A 24,049-nucleotide genomic window follows, 5' to 3' on the forward strand; every position below is an offset into this window, starting at 1 on the left:
ACATGTCCTCCTTTACATACAGCTATCAGTGGTGCATTCCCCCATCTATTCTACAGATTGACATCAGCCCCCGCCTTCACCAGCTCCTCCACCACACGCACATGTCCTCCTTCACATGCAGCTTTCAGTGGTGTATACTCCCATCTATTCTCTCGATTGACAACAGCTCCCGCCTTCACCAGCTCCTCCACCACACTCACCTGTTCTTCTTTACATGCAGCTGTCAGTGGTGTATTCTCGGGAGTTTTCTGTAGTTTGAGATCAACCCCCGCCTTCACCAGCTCCTCCATCACACTATGTTCTTCTCTACATGCAGCTGTCAGTGGAGTATCCCCCCATCTATTTTGTAGATTGACATCAGCCCCCGACTTCACCAGCTCCTCCACCACACTCATATGTCTTTTTCTACATGCAGCTGTCAGTGGTATATCCCCCCATCTATTCTGTAGGTTGACATCAGCCCCCGCTTTCACCAGCTCCTCCACCACACTCACATCTCCTCTTTCACATGCAGCTGTCAGTGGTGTATCCCCCCATCTATTCTGTAAATTGACATCAGCCCCCGCCTTCACCAGCTTCTCCACCACACTCACATGTCCTCCTTCACATACAGCTATCAGTGGTGTATCCCCCCATCTATTCTGTAGATTGACATCAGTCCCCGCCTTCACCAGCTCCTCCACCACACTCACATGTACTTCTTTACATGCAGCTATCAGTGGTGTATCCCCCAGTCTATTCTGTAGATTGACATCAGCCCCCACTTTCACCAGCTCCTCCACCACACTCATATGTCCTTCTCAACATGCAGCTGTCAGTAGTGTATCCCCCCATCTATCCTGTAGATTGACATCAGCCCCCGCCTTCACCAGCTCCTCCACCACACTCACATGTACTTCTTTACATGCAGCTACCAGTGGAGTATCCCCCCATCTATTCTGTAGGTTGACATCAGCCCCCGCCTTCACAAGCTCCTCCACCACACTCACATGTCCTAAGTAACATGCAGCTATCAGTGGTGTATCCCCCCATCTACTCTGTAGATAGACATCAGCCCCCGCCTTCACCAGCTCCTCCACCACACTCACATGTCCTAAGTAACATGCAGCTCTCAGTGGTGTATCCCCCCATCTATTCTGTAAATTGACATCAGCCCCCGCCTTCACCAGCTTCTCCACCACACTCACATGTCCTCCTTCACATGCAGCTATCAGTGGTGTATCCCCCCATCCATTCTGTAGATTGACATCAGTCCCCGCCTTCACCAGCTTTTCAACCACACTCACATGTCCTTCTTTACATGCAGCTGTCAGTGGTGTATTCTCGGGATTATCCTGTAGATTGACATCAGTCCCCGCCTTCACCAGCTCCTCCACCACACTCACATGTCCTTCTTTACATGCAGCTGTCAGTGCTGTATTCTCGGGATTATCCTGTAGATTGACATCAGCCCCCGCCTTCACCAGCTCCTCCACCACACTCACATGTCCTAAGTTACATGCAGCTGTCAGTGGTGTTTCCCCCCATCTATTCTGTAGATAGACATCAGCCCCCGCCTTCACCACCTCCTCCACCACACTCACATGTCCTCCTTTACATGCAGATATCAGTGGTGTATCCCCCCATCTATTCTGTATATTGGCATCAGCCCCCGCCTTCACCAGCTCCTCCACCACACTCACATGTCCTTTTCTACATGCAGTTATCAGTGGTATCTGTAGATTGACATCAGCCCCCGCCTTCACCAGCTTCTCCACCACACTCACATGTCCTTCTTCACATGCAGCTATCAGTGGTGTATCCCCCCATCTACTCTGTAGATAGACATCAGCCCCCGCCTTTACCAGCTCCTCCACCACACTCACATGTCCTTCTTCACATGCAGCTGTCAGTGATGTATCCCCCCGTCTATTATGTAGATTGACATCAGCCCCCGCCTTCACCAGCTCCTCCACCACACTCACATGTCTTCCTTCACATGCAGCTATCAGTGATGTATTCCCCTGTCTATTCTGTAGATTGACATCATCCCCCGCCTTCACCAGCTCCTCCACCACACTCACATGTCCTCCTCCACATGCATCTATCAGTGATGTATCCCCCCATCTATGCTGTAGATTGACATCAGCCTCTGCCTTCACAAGCTCTACTACCACACTCACATGCCCTAACTCACATGCAGCTGCCAGTGGTGTATCCCCGTCATAATTCTGTAGATTGATATCAGCTCCCGCCTTCACCAGCTCCTCCACCACACTCACATGTCCTCCTTCACATGCAGCTGTCAGTGATGTATACCCCGTCTATTCTGTAGATTGACATCAGCCCCCGCCTTCACCAGCTCCTCCACCACACTCACATGTCCTCCTTCACATGCAGCTGTCAGTGATGTATCCCCCGTCTATTCTGTAGATTGACATCAGCTCCCGCCTTCACCAGCTTCTCCACCACACTCACATGCCCTGAATAACATGCAGCACTAAGAGGTGAAGTAACAAACCAGACCGTATCTTTACTGATAAGATCTATGCCATTGATTGAGTTCTTACAGATAGGAAGTAGAAGTCTGACTGACTGTACATCACCACTATAACAACTCAACACAAGTAATCTACACTTTTCTTTTAACCTATTGTTTTCATTTTCCTGTTTGATACATGTATCTATCCCAGATTTAGACTGATGTGAAGAATTTCCTGTTATCTCAAATAATTCACATATTTCATTGTGTAGTCCAGTCTGTTGAACTATGTACTCTATTATCTGATTATGTCCATACAAAATCACCCAGCTGATCACTCTCACATTGCAAGTGTATTCATTCCAACATGTTTTCCCCTCATTAACTGGTTTCCGCCTCTGATCCAACAGCACTACTTGTCTCCTACATGTATACATGTACATATTCCACTCCCCCCTATCCCTACTCTCCTTCTCCATACACCCTCGTTTTCTCACTATGTTATCTACCTTTCCCTGACTGGACAGAAATAAGGATTTTAAATCTGTGTATGACTTTGTTTTTAACACACCAATAAATGCCCAACACACCTGAGGGTGTTTTAAAACCTGATTCCCGAAAACATCATACAGCTTCATGTTCTGTATGTCTCTGTACAATCTCTCTGCTAACAGTGGATACTGATCCTCACGTAACCTTATACACAGATCAAACGATTCCCCTCTCTCATTGATTGTATCATCGCTCTCCTTCTCTTTTCCTTCACAATTATTGCTACTCTCACCCCCCTTACTAGATTGAGAAACACTCTTTTTCTCTTTCATTTTGTTAACAATACCTGGTTCACTTGTCTGTGGCTTGACATAATTAGCAATATAACTACTACTCATATACAACAACATTTGGTCAGGAAACTGTTTGCCATACTGATAAGCACATATTTCAAACATGGAGTCATGCATCAATGTGTATTGTGCACCACACTGTTTTGTGTATGTCCCCTCCATTGCTGACAAGGCTTTCACAAACTTGAATGCATCAGTTTGGTTTTCTAATTCACAATTTTCCAAAGTATCACATTTCTTCTTCATGAAATGTTCATTTTTTCTATGTTTTAAAATGTCTTTAGAGATGCTATTTTCACTTAGCATACACAAAACAAGTGTTGCATAATTCAGTTTGTTAAGTCTTTGCATATTATCAAGTTCATCACTGATACATTGGACTGGATTCAGGAAAAACGTTGGACCAAGAGCTTTGAATTTTGTTTCCTTTGAAAATAATTTACAGAGAAGGGGAAACATGTGAGATGTTGATGTCAGCAATTCAGGCGATATTAGATCTTCCTTTAAACCATATTTCTTGAAAATCTGTTTTTTGTCTTCGTCATCTAATGCATTGTCAGAACTGTGTAACTTAATCACATTCTCATCTTTAGTAACGAATGCTTTGTAAGGTAGTGTCTCATTGTACACAGTCTCTCTACATGTCATCAAAGTTCGAGACTTATCCATTAAAGGCTGTGTTATTTTCTTTTCATAATTAGTTAACACATCTAAATTAGTTTTTTGGAGGCCAAAGACACCCACCACATCATCAATAACAAAAACCTGCGGATTCCTGGGGTCACCATAGTCCTCCATCTTCCTGATGTCTTTGGCTGGTACAACTTCATAACCTTCCTCCTGGAGCTTGAGGGCGATGTGGTGAGCCGTGGCAGACTTCCCAGACCCAGGTACAACGACAAATGTTACGTATGGTTGGTTTCTCACTTTCTGCATCACTGAGGGGAAGTTGTGGGTTTCATAGTAAAGCTTGTCTTCCTCTCTCCATCTCTGAACCTCAATATCGTATTGCTCTGAAATTACAAATTAACGAAACAGCTGAATAAATGATGTTTCATTTTATAATACGCTTGATGTGTAAAAGTGAATTACTTTAATGTAAACAACACCCCGATGTGACACATTCAGTATGGGTATATGTATATTCATATACTACGTACAGTATACGTTTATTTCAAAACTATGTAGTTCAAATGTCAAAATGGTATTGATAGTTTATGAAGGTTAAATGAACGGAAGCAGGTCCGGCTTTTAATGTGATCGGTAGTTCATCGACAAACAACGGACTACCTCAATATCGGCAAGCAGTGTGAGGAAAGTGCACGGTAAATATGATTGAACGATGGTTATATAGACATATTAAGCAACATTATGTACCCTGAGCATTAAATAGTTGGGCGGGGGCAAGACAGCAATGCTCACATAACATACGTATACAGTACAGAAAAACGTTGAAAGCTGCCAATATTTAATGACAGCAATGCTTTCTGATTTTGAATGTTAACAAAATTTGCTGATCTTAATATGTATTTCACGATAATGTACTTCTACTTTATTGTGGTTTACATTTTCTTTACTGGCGTCCGTATTTCACACAATTATGTGCCCGAGTCTATTCAAAGTGATCTAAATGTTTTCTGACAGAAAATGATACAGAACATGAAAATCTACCCGCCAGCCACTATAAAACAATATCAGTATATGCTTAAGTTACATTGTTTTTAATGCCGATTTCTTTTTCTTACGCAATTTCAAAAAAATATGATTTCAAACATCGAGATTAAAGGGAATGTTGAACATCTGGAAGTCAGTTCTAAGAAGACATACAATGGATGTATACACTTCTAATTTCTTTGCTTCGTTTCTTTCTTCTTGCTGAAAACTGAGTCAATCGTTATGAATTAATTTAGCATTGTACTATTAATTATAAGTACCAGTATTGGAGGACAATAAGAGACCCGTGGGCCACATTGCTCACCTGAGTTACCTTGGCCCATATTTAAAGATTTTATCTATATATTCGCATGTAAAACTTTGATCCCTATTGTAGCCCAAATCTACCCCAAGGGTCATGCCTTTTACAAAGTTGAATCTGCACTATGTCAGGAAGCTTTCAGGTAAATGTAAACTTTTCTGGCCCAGTTGATCTTTAGAAGATTTTAAAGATTTTCCCTATGTATTTGTATGTAATACTTTGCTCCCCTATTGTGGCACCACCCTACCCCGGGGTATGTGATGTCAACAAACTTGAATCTGCATGAAGCTTTCATGTAAATGTAAACTTCTCTGGCCCAATGCTTCTTGAGAAGATTTCTAAAGATTTTCTCTATACATTGGTATGTAAAACTTCGATCCCCTATTGTGGCCCATCCTACCCCTGGCAGCCATGATTTTAACAAACTTGAATTAGCACTACGTCAGAAATCTTTTATGTAAATTTGTATTTTCTCGGCCCAGTGGTTCTTGTGAAGATTTTCAAAGATTTTACCTATATATTCACATGCAAAAATTTGATCCCCTATTGTGACTCCAGTCTACTCCCGGGAGTCTTGATTTGAACAACATGAATCTGCACTATGTCAGGAAGCTTTCAGGTGAATTTTAACTTTTCTCGCTGAGTGGTTCCTGGGAGGAAGATTTTTAAATGACTCCACCCTATTTTGTGATTATCCTCCCTTTAAAAGCTCTTCGCAGAAGGATGCTTTTTGCCAAGTTTGGTTGAAATTGGCCTATTGGCTCTAGTGAAGAAATTTTTTAAAATTCACATTCATTTTCACTATTTTGCTATTATCTCCCCTTGTCGCCCTTCACGTGAACACACTTGAATTCCCTTCATCCATAGATGCGTTTTGCTAAGTTTGGTTGAAATAGGGCCAGTGGTTCTGGAAATGGTTTTTAAAACTCGTCAACTCATTTTCACTATTTCGCCATTATCTCCGGGTGTTACCCTTCATTTGAACAAGCAGTGAATGAGTCCATTTTAGAAGAAATTTAAGCAGTACGAGATTTGGAAATCTATACTGCGTCAAATCCTATAATTATTCAAAACTTGCAATATTATCAATGCTATGAAAATTTCACCTACTGCAATGCATGTCAGAGAAAGAACCAAGATGTACAGAATTTAATTGATTACTTAATAATTGTAGCTGCAGAAGCAATTTTGCAAGATTGCTGGCATGGTGGACTACAGCAAGGCAGTACTTGCCGATTTTAAATACTAGCAATGCTTGCTGATTTTAAATGCTAGCAATGCTTGCCAATTTCGAATGATAGCAATGCTTGCCAATTTTGAATGCTAGCAGTGCTTGACAATTTTGAATGCTAGCAGTGCTTGCTTATTTTGAATATCTGGAAAGCTTGTTCAGAGTTGATATTTGTGTATAAATGTAATTAAACTTAACTAAAGACTTAAATGTACTTTCTAATGATTGGCTATTCTATTGACTTACCTCTCACATTTGGTGGGATGGGGGACTCAGTTAGTTTCACTACTTTACCTAAAACAATGAAATAAAACATTTTACTTAATAAGAGGCCCACGGGCCACATCACTCACCTGAGTCACCAAGTTCCCTATCTAAAAAATGTTCCTATATATTTGCATGTAAAATACCCCAGGGACCATGAGTTTTACAAACTTGAATCTGCACTATGCCAAGAAACTTTCATGTAAATTTCTTTAGTCCAATGGTTCTTGAGAAGAAGATTTTTAAAGATTTTCTTTTTATAGTAGTCTGTAAATCTTTGATCCCCATTTTTGAGCTCATCCTATCTTCGGGGGCATGATTGTAAAAAAAAACCTTAATCTGTACTATGTCAGGAAGCTTTCATGTCAATGTAAACTTTTCTGGCCCAGTAAATCTTCAGAAGATTTTCAATGATTTTCGCTAGATATATTTGCATGTAAAACTTTCATCTTCCTCTAATGTGGCCCCATTCTATCCCCGGGGGCCCATGTTTGATGAATTTGAATCTGCGCTATGTCAGAAAGCTTTCATATAAATTTCAGCTTTTCTGGCTCAGTGTTTCTTGAGAAGAAGATTTTTAAAGATTTTCCCTATTTATTCGCATGTAAAACTTCAATCCCCTATTGTCGCCCCAACTTATCCCTGGGGGCCATGAATTTAACAAACTTTAATTTGCATGTCAGGAAGCTGTCATGTAAATTTCAGCTCCTCTGGCCCAGTGATTCTGGAGAAGAAAATTCTTAAATTACCCCACCCTATTTTCGCATTTTTGTGATGGTCTCCCCGTTGAAGGGAGCATGGTCCTCTCATTTGAACAAATTTAAAAGCCCTGCACCCAAGGATGCTTTGCACCAAGTTTGGATGAAATTAACAGTGGTTCTGGTAAAGAAGATGGAAATGTGAAAAGTTTACACCGACGCTGATGACAGACAATTTAACAGACAAATTTTTGCTCAGAAAAGCTGACTTGAGCTGAAGGCTCAGGTGAACTAAAAAGATATTGTATAAAGCTTGATTTTATCCACACAGTATCTAACACCTCAAAACGTTCTTCACCAACCAATTACATGTAATTCTAAACTGCATTTATTTCAAAGAAACAAAACATGATTAAGTACATACGATTGGAATTTTTGAGATTGGAAGACAAGTGCACTTATATCAATTCCTCACGCTTGTACATGGAAGGTGAAGATAACAAACAGTGATAAATCTCATAACTTCTATAAGCAATACAAAATAGATAAGTCGGGCAAACACGGGCCCCTGGACACACCAGAGGTGGGATCAGGTGCCTAAGAGGGGTAAGCATCCCCTGTTGACAGGTCACACCCGCCGTGAACCCTATATCCTGATCAGGTACACGGAGTTATCCTTAGTCAAAATCAGTGTGCCAAAACGGCCTAACAATCGGCATTAAACACGTCAGACAGCATTTGACCCAATGATAGGTTGTATTGAGGAACTAGATCATTATAACGACCATAGAATTTGCGAAATGCTGATTTCAATCGAGACTGTTGAAACCCTTGTAACATCAACTTGTTTGTCAGCAGCTTGCCTCGATTTAAAAACTAACTATTTGCAGAACAAGCTCTTGCATATCGATTCAGTTGAGAAATATAAACACCATATGCAAGTGATAATGCAATACATGTATTGCTACATAAATATGGGAAATTGACGATGGAGAAGCTAAAATCATCCCGCTTGTCATACAGTTGAGTGGTCAGTTTGCCGTTAATGTATACTTTCAATAAAATATCTAAGTATGAAGCAGATGTGGACGACTCTGTGGTGTCTTTTATTTCGAGTTCACAGAGATAAATTGAATCGACATATGCAAGTTATTATTGTTAATAGACAAAACGTAGTCGCATATCTACATGTCGAATTGAAGGCCACAATGTAGAAGTTTTTTAATAAATGCTGCTTCATATGAATATAGAAACATGTCAACTAACAAAGGAGCACAATTCGTGCCCATGGGAATTCCAACAGACTGTTGCAAGACCCGATCACCAAAGACCACGAAGATATTGTCAATGAGAACTCTAGCATATTTTTTATTTCAACGTTAGAGTTTTTGGATGACTGATCACTAGATATGGATATTTCCTTTTTCCATTTTTGTTGAAGAAGCAACTGTCTATGATGTCAAAAAGTCTAGTCTTTAATTTATCGTGAGAAATGGTCGTGTATAGAGTTGGAGAGTCATAGGTTTTGATGTTATTGATTTGAGAAAAGTTTTGCGATTTCAAGTTTACTAAAAGTGTTTTAAAATTTTTTTAGAATCCACATTTGATTAACACCACTTCTGGCATATGTAGTCGCACAGTAAGTTTGAAGTTTCTCCTTTACAGTTGTAGACGTATGTTCATATGAATTTATCAGCCTATAGCTTACTCCACACATAATTATGTCGCTTAAAGGACACATCTCATGTTTTCAAAGTATACAATATTACATGCATTTTGTCTTCTTTATGCTTATAGTAATTAATTCTAATAGTTCGTTCGCTGAAATTTTGCGATAATTAACCACAATACAGACTTAAATATAAGCCCTGATTTCAAAAAGTCAAGTTAATTAGGTAGGTAGTCACGTGGTACAGTGACGTCATATGCGCCCTTCGGATTGTGAAAGTACTGCGAGATATTATTAAAAACTCAACTTTTAGGGACCTAATTTATTTACCATGGGCAACATTTAAATCGATGTTGACAAATTGTCCGAGTTTTTTATGTGTTCGCCACCAGTGCACACATATACCGATGTAAATACCCAAATATAGCGAGAAAAGTGTGTATGAAATCGGCAATATTGTGAGTAAATAATGTTTATATGGGTCGTTGTCTACAAACTGTTTGGGGATGTTATTCCTTTATACATCTGTAATTGGCGCTGTTTTTCTAAAATAAACAGTGCAATCATTATTCATTTTTGGATTAGACAAATTATGATACGTTAAATGGTTGACAACTAGGCCCTATGCCAAGCTATAGTCACGCGTGCATTTCGGAAAGAAAGAAAAAGACAACACACACACAAATCAATAAAAATATTCAAATTTAAAGTGGTAATCACATTATTTTATTTTGATAAAGCAATCTTATTACTATTTTTGAATTGTGATATGCACGTCTTTAGGAAGTACGAAGTGGGAGCACGGCGTTATAGCCTACTGACGTACGCACTCAAGATGCTACGAACGCGAGTTCAATAAGGAAATAACTTTATAATTCAATTTAAAGTTAGGAAATACAATATTGTATTTCCTAATTAAAAGTTCAATTATTTTGTATCTTTATTTTTTTTTTTGTGTGTAAATCTACCAGTTGGTAGAAGTACTTCTACCACTGGTACAGGTATGAAGGGATCTTTTGACTAATTTTGTCTAAAGATTTTTGTCATCAAATATTTCATTTTTGAAACTGGACCCTGATCATTACATCGGGAAAACCTGCACTGTCACACTTAAAAATTCCTTTGTGATATCAAGTTGCAGTCAAATATTTCTGCAATGAATAACAAGCTCTTTATATTTCAACCATGCTTTTTACCTCAACCCATTATTCACGCTTGCAATCTCAAATTCCGAAAACTGTTTACTGGTCACAGGACGGGGAAATTACAATTGTCACGAGGAGGAAACTTACACTATTTTCTTCTACTTTTCACGTGGTTAATAAACTACATAGATATGTTGTAGAGAAGGAATATCCCATAGATACTGCATTCGGTGTGTTATGATTTTTTCGTTTCTAACGTTCAATTTGACTACGATCGTGACTTATAAAATTGTTCTAATCTTAAAGTCCCAGTGATATTTCTTTCTATCATGTTTGCAAAAGAATGATACCCGAGTTTACCCCTATCTTAAGAACATGGCTTTTTTTTTACCTGTTACTTGGAACCCCATGCAATTACCCTTTCCCAAATTTAAGTGGAAACACTTTAGAAAACTGAAAAAAAGAGGACACATTGTCAATAGTCCCTCAATTCGCGGCCAACAACTGAATTAAGTGACAGCCGGCAGTTAGACAACAGGTGAATTATGTGGTGGACGCCATTCAGCTTAAGTAGCTACCGCCAGATAATAAGTAGCGGTTGCCATACAAGAAGTGGCCTCCGCCACTTAACTTAAGTTGCGCCACCAGATAATGATTGACAGTTACCACTTAATTTAAATGGCGGTCGCCAGCTCATTTAAATGGCGGTCGTTAGCTAAATCTATATCTTTTCTCCATAGTACCTACCAATGTTCGTTCACAATACTAGGGATACTTTGTACTACGCACAATTTTCTAAGGAAATCATTGCATTTTTATTAATAATTTGCTTGTTCCTCAACGACCCATCACCTCATTTCTCTTTGACCCTTCCTGAGTATATGAAAGACTAGAAGTAGAGACCATCAATCTGTCACGACCCACTAGGGCCACCACGTGGTACCTCTACGGCTTCAAACAGAATGCGTGGATTGATAAGTCTAGAAATGGAGAATCTTTACGATGGAAAGACGAAATGCATTATACCAAGTAGTCTCTATACATGAGATATATGTATGAAAAATTCAGACGACCTAAACAATACTTTCCGGTATCACAAACCTCTTCTTTAAGTGAGTTAAACAATACTTCTGGGTATCCCAGATCTCTTCTTTACATGGCATTGAGTACCCCTTAGTACCCTCTACTTCAATCAATGGATGCATTGTCCTTGTATCCCCTCCTAGAGTAGAAATGGGGACTCGAAATATGTCCCGTCCCCCGGGAGCCACCGAGTGGTACCACTACAGCCCCAAACTGAAAGCGGTAAATGATAGTTCTAGGGGTCCTCTACCTTGCCTTGATGTTCCTTCCGCCTTGTCTTCAAAGATTAATGCTGGAAGAACAGTCATAAAATCCCCTCTTTCATTACGAGAAACGGAAAATGTCAAAGTTCAGGTGAGGTAACCAATACTTCCGGGTTTCCCAGAGCGCTTCTTTTCATGGCATCGAGTACCCCATAGTACTCTCTACCTCAATCGATGGATACATTGTCCCTGTCTCCCATCAATTACTAGAAATAGGGACTTGAAATATGTCCCCAACCCCGGGAGCCACCGAGGTGTACCACTACAGCTCCAAACTGAAAGCGGTAAATCATAGTCCTAGGGGTCCTTTACATTGCCTTGATGTTCCTTCCGCCTTGTCTTCAAAGATTAATGCTGGAAGAACAGTCATAAAACCCCTTTATTCTCTACGAGATACGAAAAATGTCAAAGTTCAGGTGAGCTAAACAATACTTTCGCGTATCTCAGAGCTCTTCTTTACATCGCATCGAGTACCCCTTAGTACTCTCAACCTCAATCAATGGACACATTGTCCTTGTCACCCCTCCTAGAGCAGAAATAAAACTCGTGCTATACTTTTTTCAGTAGGTTATGCGCAATGTCAAAATCAGGTGAGCTAATGCACAATATTTGATAGCAGTCAAAGGATGGAGGCATTATTCACCAGATATCACAGAGAAATTGTTTGTTTCATTATTTAATCCTGCTTCCTTACACCACTTGCTCAAAAGATTTCCTTTGTTGATTTCTTTTGTTACAAAGCAATGGTTATCACTCTTCAGGTGAGCTAATTTACAGAAAAGATTTTTGAATGCAATATGATTTGAAATGGATTGGCACATGAAAATAGGATCAGTCTTGAGATAATAAAGCACCCCACATCATATAGTTTTCCCTATCATATCAATCTATTCATAGGTACTTAATGACTAAGATTGTAATATTCTGGTAGCTAAATTATCAATGTGCACATACTTTCGTGCATGTAAGCTGAGAAATTAATTGTTCAAAAAGATCAGAAAATGAAATGTGTGGTCAATTTTATTTCCTTTCATCCTTTCATTACAAATTACTGATATAAATTCATTTCACCATTGATGTACAATCTCTCATGTGAGCTAAGTTGCCCATGAGTGTTGCGATTGACATTTATTAATTCAAAACATTAATTAAATTAAAAATTTCCTTTAGAATAGGTTTCAAATTAAATATTTTTCTATGAGTACTCTCAGTCCTTTGATGATTTTCCTTAATGGCTGCTAGCTTCTACGTGCTTATTGGCTGCTGGTTAGTGGCTGCTAGCTTCACCCTGGTGAAGTTAAATTGTATCGTCGATATATGTTGTTACAAGGTGAAGGTCAGTTGATCCGAGTGTGTATTCACTGTATTGAATTTGAAGAGCAAAACAGAATGTATGCTATAGGCCTACCAGTGCTTATAGCTTCCATATATCCATTTTCTCGCAGTTTATCAGGGTCTCTGTCCAAGCGGTGTTTGAACAGGTGACTGGGTGTGTTTTTTAAGGTAAAGTTCTTGCTCCAAGAAAAAAATTATTACGTCTTTATTCTCGTACCTTCCTTCGAAAAATAGAAAAATACTCAGTCTAAATCCTTTCTACCGACAACTAGTACACCCGAGCACGTCACAACACATTTTAATGCATTATTATTTACCAGCCGTTAACGAGATAATTGGTTTTTTGTCGATTAAATCTATTCTGTTTAAGAAATGGCTAATAGATGTTTTCAAACCCGAGGGCGCATATGACGTCACACATAATGGCGCGTAAACTAGCGAAAGAAAATATGCATATTGCAAGATTTGAATTTCATCGCTTTCAAACTCAAAAACTACGCAAAGTATTTCATTTAAAACACATTTAGGCATAAAAAGAGTTATTTTTGCTGAAAAAATGAAAAAAGTTTAGAAACATGCGTTGTGTCCTTTAACATTCAACATTTAGAAGTGAAAATGTCGAGTCTTTCAGATATGACCTTAAACATGGAGGTCCCGAGTTGTGGCAGGCGTTGACACATTAAAGAACTCACACTGCTACGCATCGTTGGAAACCCATAATCGGTCGCACGTCTTTACCTCCTGTGGGACACAACGGCGATATTTTCACTTAACTCGTTAAAATCCATGACCTTTAATGATTTATTGAGGACAAACCGGAATCACTGTAAGTATTCCGAGAACTTTAAGCGTCAGCAGTAATGGAGGCGCTCAAGAAAGAGTAGGTTTTGTTGTGCCACTATCAAAGATTGGGGTTACAGGTTTTATTGTCAAAAACGTCACTTGAACAGTAAAGCTATTATCTAGAGTGTCTCAACTTTCACCTTATCGAAGTGTCGTTTGCATGCAGTCTTTGTACGAATAAATAAAATCGGATATGCAAATTCAATGAGTCAATGGTCACGAACGTGGACCAGAAGAAAGAGGAAAGAGATAAGTTGTTAGGAGTATTTATATTTTGTATAAAATTAATTTCAAAACAAACTGACAGAGAAGATATCGCTGAATGCTTAGGAACTTGTCAAACTCTTCCATTTGAAAGCCATGTTCTTCTATACTCCCGAACACTGGAAAAGGGGGGCTTTTTTATTGGTTGAATATCGCAATAAGGAATGGTAAAGCGACAAAACACATACAGAAGCTGAGCCGTCACACCTTCCAGGGAAAAAAAATGGCGTTGAAGTTGTGTCACACAGGAGGTAAAAGAAGTGCGACCGAACGTGGGTTTCCGACGATGGCTACAGTATAATTACGGTCCAGAACTAGTATAGGTCTAAATATGTGGTACTTAACATACAGTTGGTGATGTCTAAATATGAGTGAAAAATATTAATGGGACGTAATATGAGCAATAAACCAACTCTACACATATTGAAATCGACTATTTAACAAAAACAGTCAACCAACCAATTCCACACACATTGAAATGAGTTATTTAAAAGTGCTGCTTAATCATTTGGTCAGTGAACCAGTGTAAGTAAACAATAAAAGTGATATTGAAATATTCAACATTGACCCTCATCGTGGTCAGTGAACCAGTGTATGAAAACAGAAAAAGTAAAACCCTGAGTTGACTTACTCTTCAGATTAATCCTTATTCTCATTAAACTTGTAATCCTTCTCCAATGTATTACATGTTGGTCACACTGTAAATTCCTCATACATGTATTTGTTTTTAGCCTTTCAACATTTGTAGCCCACGTCAATAAAGTTGTTATATATCTGCTTTGTGTGGTTCTTTATCACTTTTCAGAGGTAACACAGTAATACTTGTCCCTAAATATTTTTTTTAGAATTAAAAAATATTTCTATTTCTATAATGCTGTCTGATCTTGTCTTCAACATGTCAGCAAAAAATATCACTTTTCAGAGGTAACACAGTCATACTTGTCCCTAAACATTTTTTTTTTATAATTAAGAAATGTTTCTATTTCTATAATGCTGTCTGATCTTGTCTTCAACATGTCAGCAAAACAAATGCCCCAATTACAACATTGAAATAGTTTTTAGAATTATGCTGCTATATATAACATAGACAATGACCTTGTGTACTAATATTGTACATACATAAAACACATGCGATTTAAACACAATTCCCTTCTTCACTTCAATGTAGCACAAGCACTTAGAATATAATATCAATGTCATTTTGTGAACGATATGGTTACAAACTAAATAAACACAGGATTAACTAATGTAGTTAATTTTGCATATGTTTTATCATATCAGAATCAAAAATACATTTTCCAAAATGTACTACCAACATCAAGTTTTGTATTTCTAACTTTAGATATTTTGAAATAATCAGCCTGAGTTTTAATTCATCTGGGTAAACTGTATATACGGTGATGAATACATTTTCCTACAAATGTTTTTAATTTCTAAGTTCAATATCCATGTCCATTTTATCAACATACAGACATATTAGTACAATGTATTTACTGTACCATCTATCTCCATACAAACATATCAAATATAAGTTTATGCCATACCATGCAACTTCTTTGTTTCCTCTGCAGTTTCCTCGAACTTCCCTGCAAATATATGATGAAAAATAATTCATTACTGAAACAAGCTTTCTATACAACATGTCACATCCCTGGACGAAATTGTGGTTTCATGTGTCGCTAAATAATTCTTCACTCATAGGGAGACGTCACCATTGCTGGTGAAAGGCCGCGAAATTTAGGCCTGCAGCACGTTCAACGCTTATGACCTTTGAGCTGGTAGGGATCTAGTTGCAATATATAATGAATATCTCTCAGACTTTTTTTTACGAAGATCCTATGGAATTGCCAGCATTCTCCCGGAATCGTCAAAACAAAATGCAGAGGCCCATCGGCCACATCCATCAACTGTGCAGTAGTTCCTAGCAATAAACAAGCTTGAGGAAATTTATGATCATACAAGCAGCTTGGTTCAGAATTGAATTCCAATGGTAATATCTAAAATTCATTAATTACAAAACTTAATCATTAATCTTGACTACAAATTCACCAATTACCATTTGTCTTTGTAGACGGTAATGACCTTTTATAGTAACAAAATTCATGTAAAAGATGTTTTGTGACAAGTTCAGTTCCCTATTCATTCGCATGCAAAAATCTGATCCCTTATTGTAGCCCAAACATACCCCAGGGGTCAGCAATTTTACAAACTTGAATCTCTAGTATATGTCAGTCCCTGAAGCTTTTATGTAAATTTCAGATTTCCTGGCCCAGTGGTTTTTGAGAGGAAGATTTTTAAATGACCCCACTCTATTTTTGCATTTTTGTAAATATCTCCCTTTTGAAGGGGGCATGGTCCTTCATTTTAACAAACTTGAATCCCCTTCACTTAAGGATGATTTAAATCGTGCTTGATTAGAATTGGCCCAGTAGTTTTGGAGGTTTTTCTACACACGTACATCAAGATGTAAAATTTGATCCCCTAATGTGGTCCCGTCATACATAATGTACCCTCGGGTCCATGATCTGAACACATTGGAATCTACTCTATATCAGAGAACTTTCACTTAAATGCATTCTTATGGCCCAGTGGTTCTTGAGAAGAAGAATTTTAAAGATGTTTGCATTTTTGTGATTATTTCCCCTTCATTTTAATGAACTTGAATCAGTTTTACCCAAGGATGCTATTTTATGCCACGTTTGGTTGAAATTTGCCAAGGGTTCTGGAGAAGATGAAAATGTGAAATGTTTACAACTATGCCACCGACGCCAGTAGTTGAGGTAACATATTGGAAAGGGTCTCATTATTGCAGCTAGAAGGGATCTTCATCTATGACATAAGCCCCATGACAGGTTTTGTGGTCTCAAAATTATCAACTGTGAAAGATAGAAGAAAACTGCAGACTACTCGATCATAAATTTGTTACATCAAGACATTATGCATCCTGAATTTCATATATATCTATTTGAAATGGGGATACCTATACTGCCTCATCTTGTTTGTTTAATGCATCTATCTTTTTGGAGAGGGTTTTCTGCTCATTTTGAATATCCATTTAGTTTCAACTCAGTATCAATAGCATAAGTTTAAAGATGTTTTAAAAATGTTAATACATGTAACTTTATATTATACATGTAATATACCAAGTTTAACCTCCACCCTGAAGTCAGAACCTCTACCTTGGGGATCATGAAATTTACACTTTTTGTAGAGAAGATTTTAAACATTAGTCAATTTTTGGCAGTTTTAGCCCAGTCACTAAGGTCTCGGGGATGAGCAGGTGTCTTGAAATTTTTATGTATATCGCCAATGAAGATACTTCATACCAAATTTAAAAAGAATTGCAATGGTAAGTCACCACGATAATGTTGAAATTGTTCAATAGTTAACATGAAATTTACAATTTTGGTAAAGGGAAACCATTCTAAACACTTATTAGGTAGTCTCAATTAGTATTAATAACAACATCAATTTAAAAAAAAAATATCTTACACATAAATACTATTTGAATACCAAGTTTGAACCCGCCATGCAGTTAGAATTTCTATTCAATAGCAATCTGATTAAAATCAGATCCTCGATCCGCTCCTCTTTTTTTCCCTTGTCGCTACGAGGAGCGGATTTTAATCAGATTGTATTCAATAGGTCATTAATTTGACGTTTTAGGTAGAAGCTAGCATTCCTGCTCTACATTATTATGCTTTTGGTTTTTCTGTCACATGTGCAGTTCTTTTGAAAATTGGTATAGTTTTAGCAGTTCTTGTCCCGCCTCTAAGGCCCTAAGGAAGCAGGAGTCCTGAAAATTACAATGGATGCCCCTCTTGTCCTAAAGATGCTTCATACAGAATTAGAAAAGAATTGGAGTGGCAGCTATGAAGAAGAAGTTAAATATGTTCATTTTTTAATGAATGAAGCACAACGGACGTTCATCAATTGCAATATAGGTCACTTGAGTTTACTCCTAATAACTACATGTAATCATCCTTTATATTGCAGCTTCAATGAAGAATTATGGCAAGAGCAAACACCTTTCACCTCATAATTCATCAGTGACCTTTATCAAATTTAAAATAGAACTCAAAAGATTCAGGTTGACAAAAACAAAATCTAGTCACCAGCAAAATTATAACATGTCCTAGTCTCCATTACAGTTACAACACAATATCTATAGTCATTAGCAAAAGTATAACATAAGGACTCCTACATATACCAAAGGTGGAATCAGGTGTCTAGCAGGAGTAAGCATCCCCTGTTGACCGGTCACAAGCCAGTGACTCATCATACATTAATAAAACATAGGTGACCAATGAAACGTGAAAATAGTGATCAATCTCATAACTCCTATAAGCAATACAAAATAGATAGTTGGGCAAACACGGACCGCTGGACACACCAGAGGTCGGATCAGGTGCCTAGGAGAAGTAAGCATCCCCTGTCGACCGGTATGATATACAATGTATAATATAACATATAGTAATACTCTAAAAGAATCAAAACTGATACTGCATAATATTGCCATACTTTTAAGGCTGACCATCATTTTCCTGGTTGTCTTATCTTCCTCCACCTGCTTCTTCAGTTCTTCTTCATAATGTAGGTCATTTTCAGGGTCCATCGACTCGCTATGTAGGAAATCCACCTCTTTTTCATATTTGTTTCCATTCATGAGGAAGACATCCATATCTACCATTGCAGACCTAATGGTGGACCAAATGGAATTAAAGTCCGAGATGGACATGGATGGATCAGATGAGTGAACACAAAGATTCCGAACCAATCGAATCTTCTCAATGTTGGCAGAGACGCTCTTGTCACTGGGGTCAGGATCGTTGCCCCAGCCATTGGAGTGTGGTGGTATGCTAGATATATTCCTCAATAAGATATACAGTAATGAAATGTCCATATCACCATAGTTTCCAGCATAGTTCCCAGTTCGTGGTAAGATGAGGTCTCGCTGATCTCTGTTAAGTCGAGGAAGATTAAGCTTGTTTTGTTTAATGACATGATGAAATGTGTGTGGTGGGACGTAGTGACGCAATAAGTCACGTAGACTATCCGTGCAGGGACCGAGAACAACTCGACATGCTCTGTTTGCGTTCGTTGTCTCTGGCGTTGATTCATAAGAACTCGCCATTACCTTCTATCAAGTCGGGCGCTAATCTGTGGAGGGAATGAAAACATGAATTATTTTAATGTATGATTTATATCTATTAACAATTACTTTGATGCAAGTTTAGAACAGTGTAGCTCTGCAGCTGCTTTATAAAGAATCACTTTCGTCTGCGTATGACATCAATATGTTTCATTAATGGTATGTGTGCCGTATTAAACCATATTTTGTTCGATGTTAAAAAAGCAGACCGTGTATTTTGTCAGCATGATAAGCTATGAAAAATAATGTGATTGGAAAATTTTAACAAATTATATATGGGTATATGGTTATTAAAGGAGTACTGGTCTACTCAATGTATTGAGGGGCAAACGGTGATTTCCCAATCTTAATAAGATTAGATATTCTCTAACCGTTACACTAGAGAAGGATCTGACAGTATTCCATGTGAGGTCATGTTATTTAACCTTTCACACCTGGCCAATGAAATGACAGCTTTCGCTAGCATGACAGTTTAGCTGTTATATCGGAACATCCTTGGTATGTAACGCATGGACGGGAATAAATGCCAGGAAGCACAGGACTATAATTGAACAAGATTGCGGCGGTCATGTGCAATGCTAGAATGCCACAGAAAATATATTTCAACGGCAATGAAATGTATAGTACTCGTATGTGGATTTCGTTTTGTGGAAAATGTCGAGGATAGCGGTGGGACCAAGCGATGTGTAAAACACTTCAATAAAAAAAAAACCAAACAAACTGAAATTAACAACTGATCGTCTTTAACTATGCAGTATATTACTCACTTAGGGTATTATACAACAGTGATGATCATCCTTAACTCCAATGCTGAGCTCTCCGTGATCAAAAAATATAGACACTAGATCAAATGTGGACAACTCGATCCGATCTATAATAATCAAAATTAGATATATAGCAATATACGTGAGCAGATGAAAGGACCCAACTTTAATTCGATTGGGACAACTCCACACCGTGTGCTCTGCTGACTGTGTTTTCTTTAGAGAAGTGGACAGGTGTAGATGTAGATGTAGGTTATGTGTGTATTCTCTCTAGAGAAGTGGACAGGTATAGATGTAGATGTAGGTTATGTCTGTATTCTCATTAGAGAAGTGGACAGGTATAGCTGTAGATGTAGGTTATGTCTGTATTCTCATTAGAAAAGTGGACAGGTATAGCTGTAGATGTAGGTTATGACTGTATTCTCTCTAGAGAAGTGGACAGGTATAGCTGTAGATGTAGGTTATGACTGTATTCTCTCTAGAGAAGTGGACAGGTATAGCTGTAGATGTAGGTTATGTCTGTATTCTCTCTAGAGAAGTGGACAGGTATAGATGTAGATGTAGGCTATGTATATATTCTCTCTAGAGAAGTGGACAGGTATAGCTGTAGATGTAGGTTATGTCTGTATTCTCTCTAGAGAAGTGGACAGGTATAGTTGTAGATGTAGGTTATGTCTGTATTCTCTCTGGAGAAGTGGACAGGTATTTTTGTAGATGTAGGTTATGTCTGTATTATCATTAGAGAAGTGGACAGGTATAGCTGTAGATGTAGGTTATGTCTGTATTCCCATTAGAGAAGTGGACAGGTATAGCTGTAGATGTAGGTTATGTCTGTATTCTCTCTGGAGAAGTGGACAGGTATAGTTGTAGATGTAGGTTATGTCTGTATTCTCTCTGGAGAAGTGGACAGGTATAGTTGTAGATGTAGGTTATGACTGTATTCTCTCTAGAGAAGTGGACAGGTATAGTTGTAGATGTAGGTTATGTCTGTATTCTCTCTGGAGAAGTGGACAGGTATAGTTGTAGATGTAGGTTATGACTGTATTCTCTCTAGAGAAGTGGACAGGTATAGTTGTAGATGTAGGTTATGTCTGTATTCTCTCTGGAGAAGTGGACAGGTATAGATGTAGATGTAGGCTATGTATGTATTCTCTCTAGAGAAGTAGACAGGTATAGTTGTAAATATAGGTTATCTCTGCAGAAAATACTGATATTTAAGCAGGTGAAAATTGTGGACATCGTTTCAGAGACATGTTTTAAAATCTGTTGGCACCAATTTATCTGAACACACGGATTTCGTAGCCGCTCTGAGGTCACAAGTAAACGAATTCGAATATTTGTAGACACAAACGCGGTGGTGGATAAATTCATTTCTTCACGTTCTTATCTTTGGTAGCTTTCGTACTTTTTTGTTTTATCACGTAATTGACTTTTTCACGTCGGAACGCTTTCGCGCCAAGTACATATAGTCAGACAGGTGTTTTATTCGATTAATGCGACGTTCGTTATAAGTTTGCTCAAGTACATATATAACCTGTGTCTCTGATTTTCCCGACCCACACACGCCCTCGTTTACGGATTTTTTTTTTATTCAGTATGTTCATTTTTTAAACAAAAACAAGTGCGACGTTGCAAACTGGTAATGAATGAATCAAACCTGTTATTGTACTTTATATTCAACTTAGTTAAGAACATATTTATTTTCGAAGTGGATCGAGGGAGAATATATGTATATATATATATATATATATATATCCAAATTGTGTTTTTAAAAAAATCACAGTGTCCGGTATAAAATATTAAAAGAAATAGAATAAACAGTACACAAAGGTAAAAATTTAACGCAAGCGCTTTCATTTTATAATCCTCAGGCGTTACATTTTAAAATAGTTTTGAAACCATTTCAAAACTATTTTAAAATGTAACGCCTGAGGATTATAAAATGAAAGCGCTTGCGTTAAATTTTTAACTTTGTGTACTGTTTATTCTATTTCTTTTAATATATATATATATATATATATATATATATATATATATATATATATATATATATATATATATATTTATATATATATATATATATATGTATATATATATATATATATATATATATATATATAAAAGCACTGAAAAGGCCACGACACTGTTGGTTATTTAAAACTCAAATTTTCGACGCAACCCGCGTCTTTATCAAGAGACATATATTACATAAACAAATAACACGCAAATGTTATTTGTTTATGTAATATATGTCTCTTGATAAAGACGCGGGTTGCGTCGAAAATTTGAGTTTTAAATAACCAACAGTGTCGTGGCCTTTTCAGTGCTTTTATAAATTTCTCCACTGGCCTTGTATCTTCTCAGATCCGACACTTTAAGAAAGTAGGGTGTTGTTGGGTTTTTGTGCTTTTATATATATATATATATATATATATATATATATATATATATAATGAAATGGTACACAAACTGAGCATAAATTTTGTAATACAAAGTAAAGTGTAAAATAACATAATTTAGAAAAGGATTACAATGTACAATTTACTAAATCTTGTATATACCTTAAATCATTGCAAATTACTAAACTCGCAATATTCCAACTTCCTATTTATATTCCTATGTACTTAAATCTTTCATTTAGCAATTTAATTCACCCATGCAGTTAAAAGATGATAAACGAAACACGTTATTTAAAATTTACAATGTAACGAGTATAACAACGTCTTAAGATCTGTCTTAAGATTTCTTGAAGTTAAGATAGTTTTGTGAAACAGTACTCGTCTACCGTATCTTATGATTGTCATAAGTCAGATCTTTAAGACCCTCTTATAACCTATATTATGACAGATCTTAAGGTAGTTTTGTAAAACCCGGCCCAGATCTATATGGATATTTACCCACCATTGTTTCTACTTTAAAACTCAAGCGTCTTTGTATAAAACATTCCTTCGTGCTGGAATATGGGTTTTACAAAATTTTAAGGAAGGGAATCAAACTGAAATTAGAAATTATAGTTACTGTATTTTGTTGGTTTTTCCCCCCAACCATTGATATATTTACCTGATCATGTCTTCATTGGTAATTGCAAATCGTTTTATCACAGTCAGCTACCCGTGTTCTTTCAAACTTCTGATCGACAATAGAGATCCATGCACAGGGGCTTCTTATCCATTATGTTCTCAATCTTTATATAAATATCAAACAAGGAATGACACGAAAAGAGGATACCGGTTGTAAACAAATCTCAAAATCACCTTAGTTCCAAGAAACAGATCAAATATTCCTATTCAAAGGGTGTTAAACATCTCGCAATACAAGTCCAACGTAGTCCAATCCTTTCATATGTAATTTAATGTGTTTTATAAACGAAAATAATTCAAGCTGTCTGCGTTGTCGTCGATCACGCACAGGAAAAGATAACCCCTACAATGAAACTAACTTCCAGTTTTCGGAAACTCTCGGGGGTGTTTATATTTAGAAAGCAAATGACGGTACGGGATTTTTTCTTTGGAACGTAATATTTTATTTCAGTCTGATTATAAATGCAGTGTACAACACTCCAGTCTATAAAACTCGATAAATCCAACATAAAACGATTGGACTACGTTAGTAGTGTCATTCCTTGTTCAATATTTATATATAGATTAAGAACAAAATGGATAAGAAGGTATCACACCGGCAATTATTTTCATTATATATTACTACAGAGGGGAAAAAAATCATTAAAAATCAGTTTACAGAATTGATGCCGAATAACGCAGTCGGAAACGTTCTGTGTTACAATGTACCTATCTCGTCTGCCGACATCGGAAAAACAACACCCTACGCGGCATTTTCGAATTTTTTTTTTATCCGCAAACAAGATTACCCTCAAATCCACGTGTTTTTCAAATGTGTGTAAACAGCCGGAGTACACCTCAGGAAGTAGCCTCAGCTATAAACAGCAAATAGTTCCTTTGTATACACTTGGTTATTTCTACAAATTACGCAAAATTTCCTAATCAGAAGTACAAAAATTAAGAGAAAAGAAGAAGAGGAAATGAAAAAAATCGCGCAA

General features: G+C 37.5%; 1 protein-coding gene across 1 annotated transcript; it reads right to left on the reverse strand.

Annotated features, from left to right (window-relative positions):
* Positions 1–25: 25 nt before the first annotated feature.
* Positions 26–23,364, reverse strand: LOC125676566 (ankyrin repeat domain-containing protein 17-like). Its single transcript, XM_056160857.1, has 10 exons — positions 23,053–23,364; positions 18,598–19,236; positions 15,621–15,662; positions 6,759–6,806; positions 2,928–4,319; positions 2,064–2,281; positions 1,845–2,012; positions 870–1,565; positions 594–773; positions 26–542 (listed from the first exon to the last, which is right to left on the reverse strand). Exons 2-10 carry the CDS (start codon positions 19,208–19,210, stop codon positions 51–53), a joined length of 3,849 nt encoding a protein of 1,282 aa, XP_056016832.1. The 5' UTR covers positions 19,211–19,236; positions 23,053–23,364; the 3' UTR covers positions 26–50.
* Positions 23,365–24,049: the final 685 nt, after the last annotated feature.

The sequence above is a fragment of the Ostrea edulis genome, chromosome 3 (genome assembly GCF_947568905.1).
Source record: "Ostrea edulis chromosome 3, xbOstEdul1.1, whole genome shotgun sequence".
NCBI classification, from domain to species: Eukaryota; Metazoa; Mollusca; class Bivalvia; order Ostreida; family Ostreidae; genus Ostrea; species Ostrea edulis.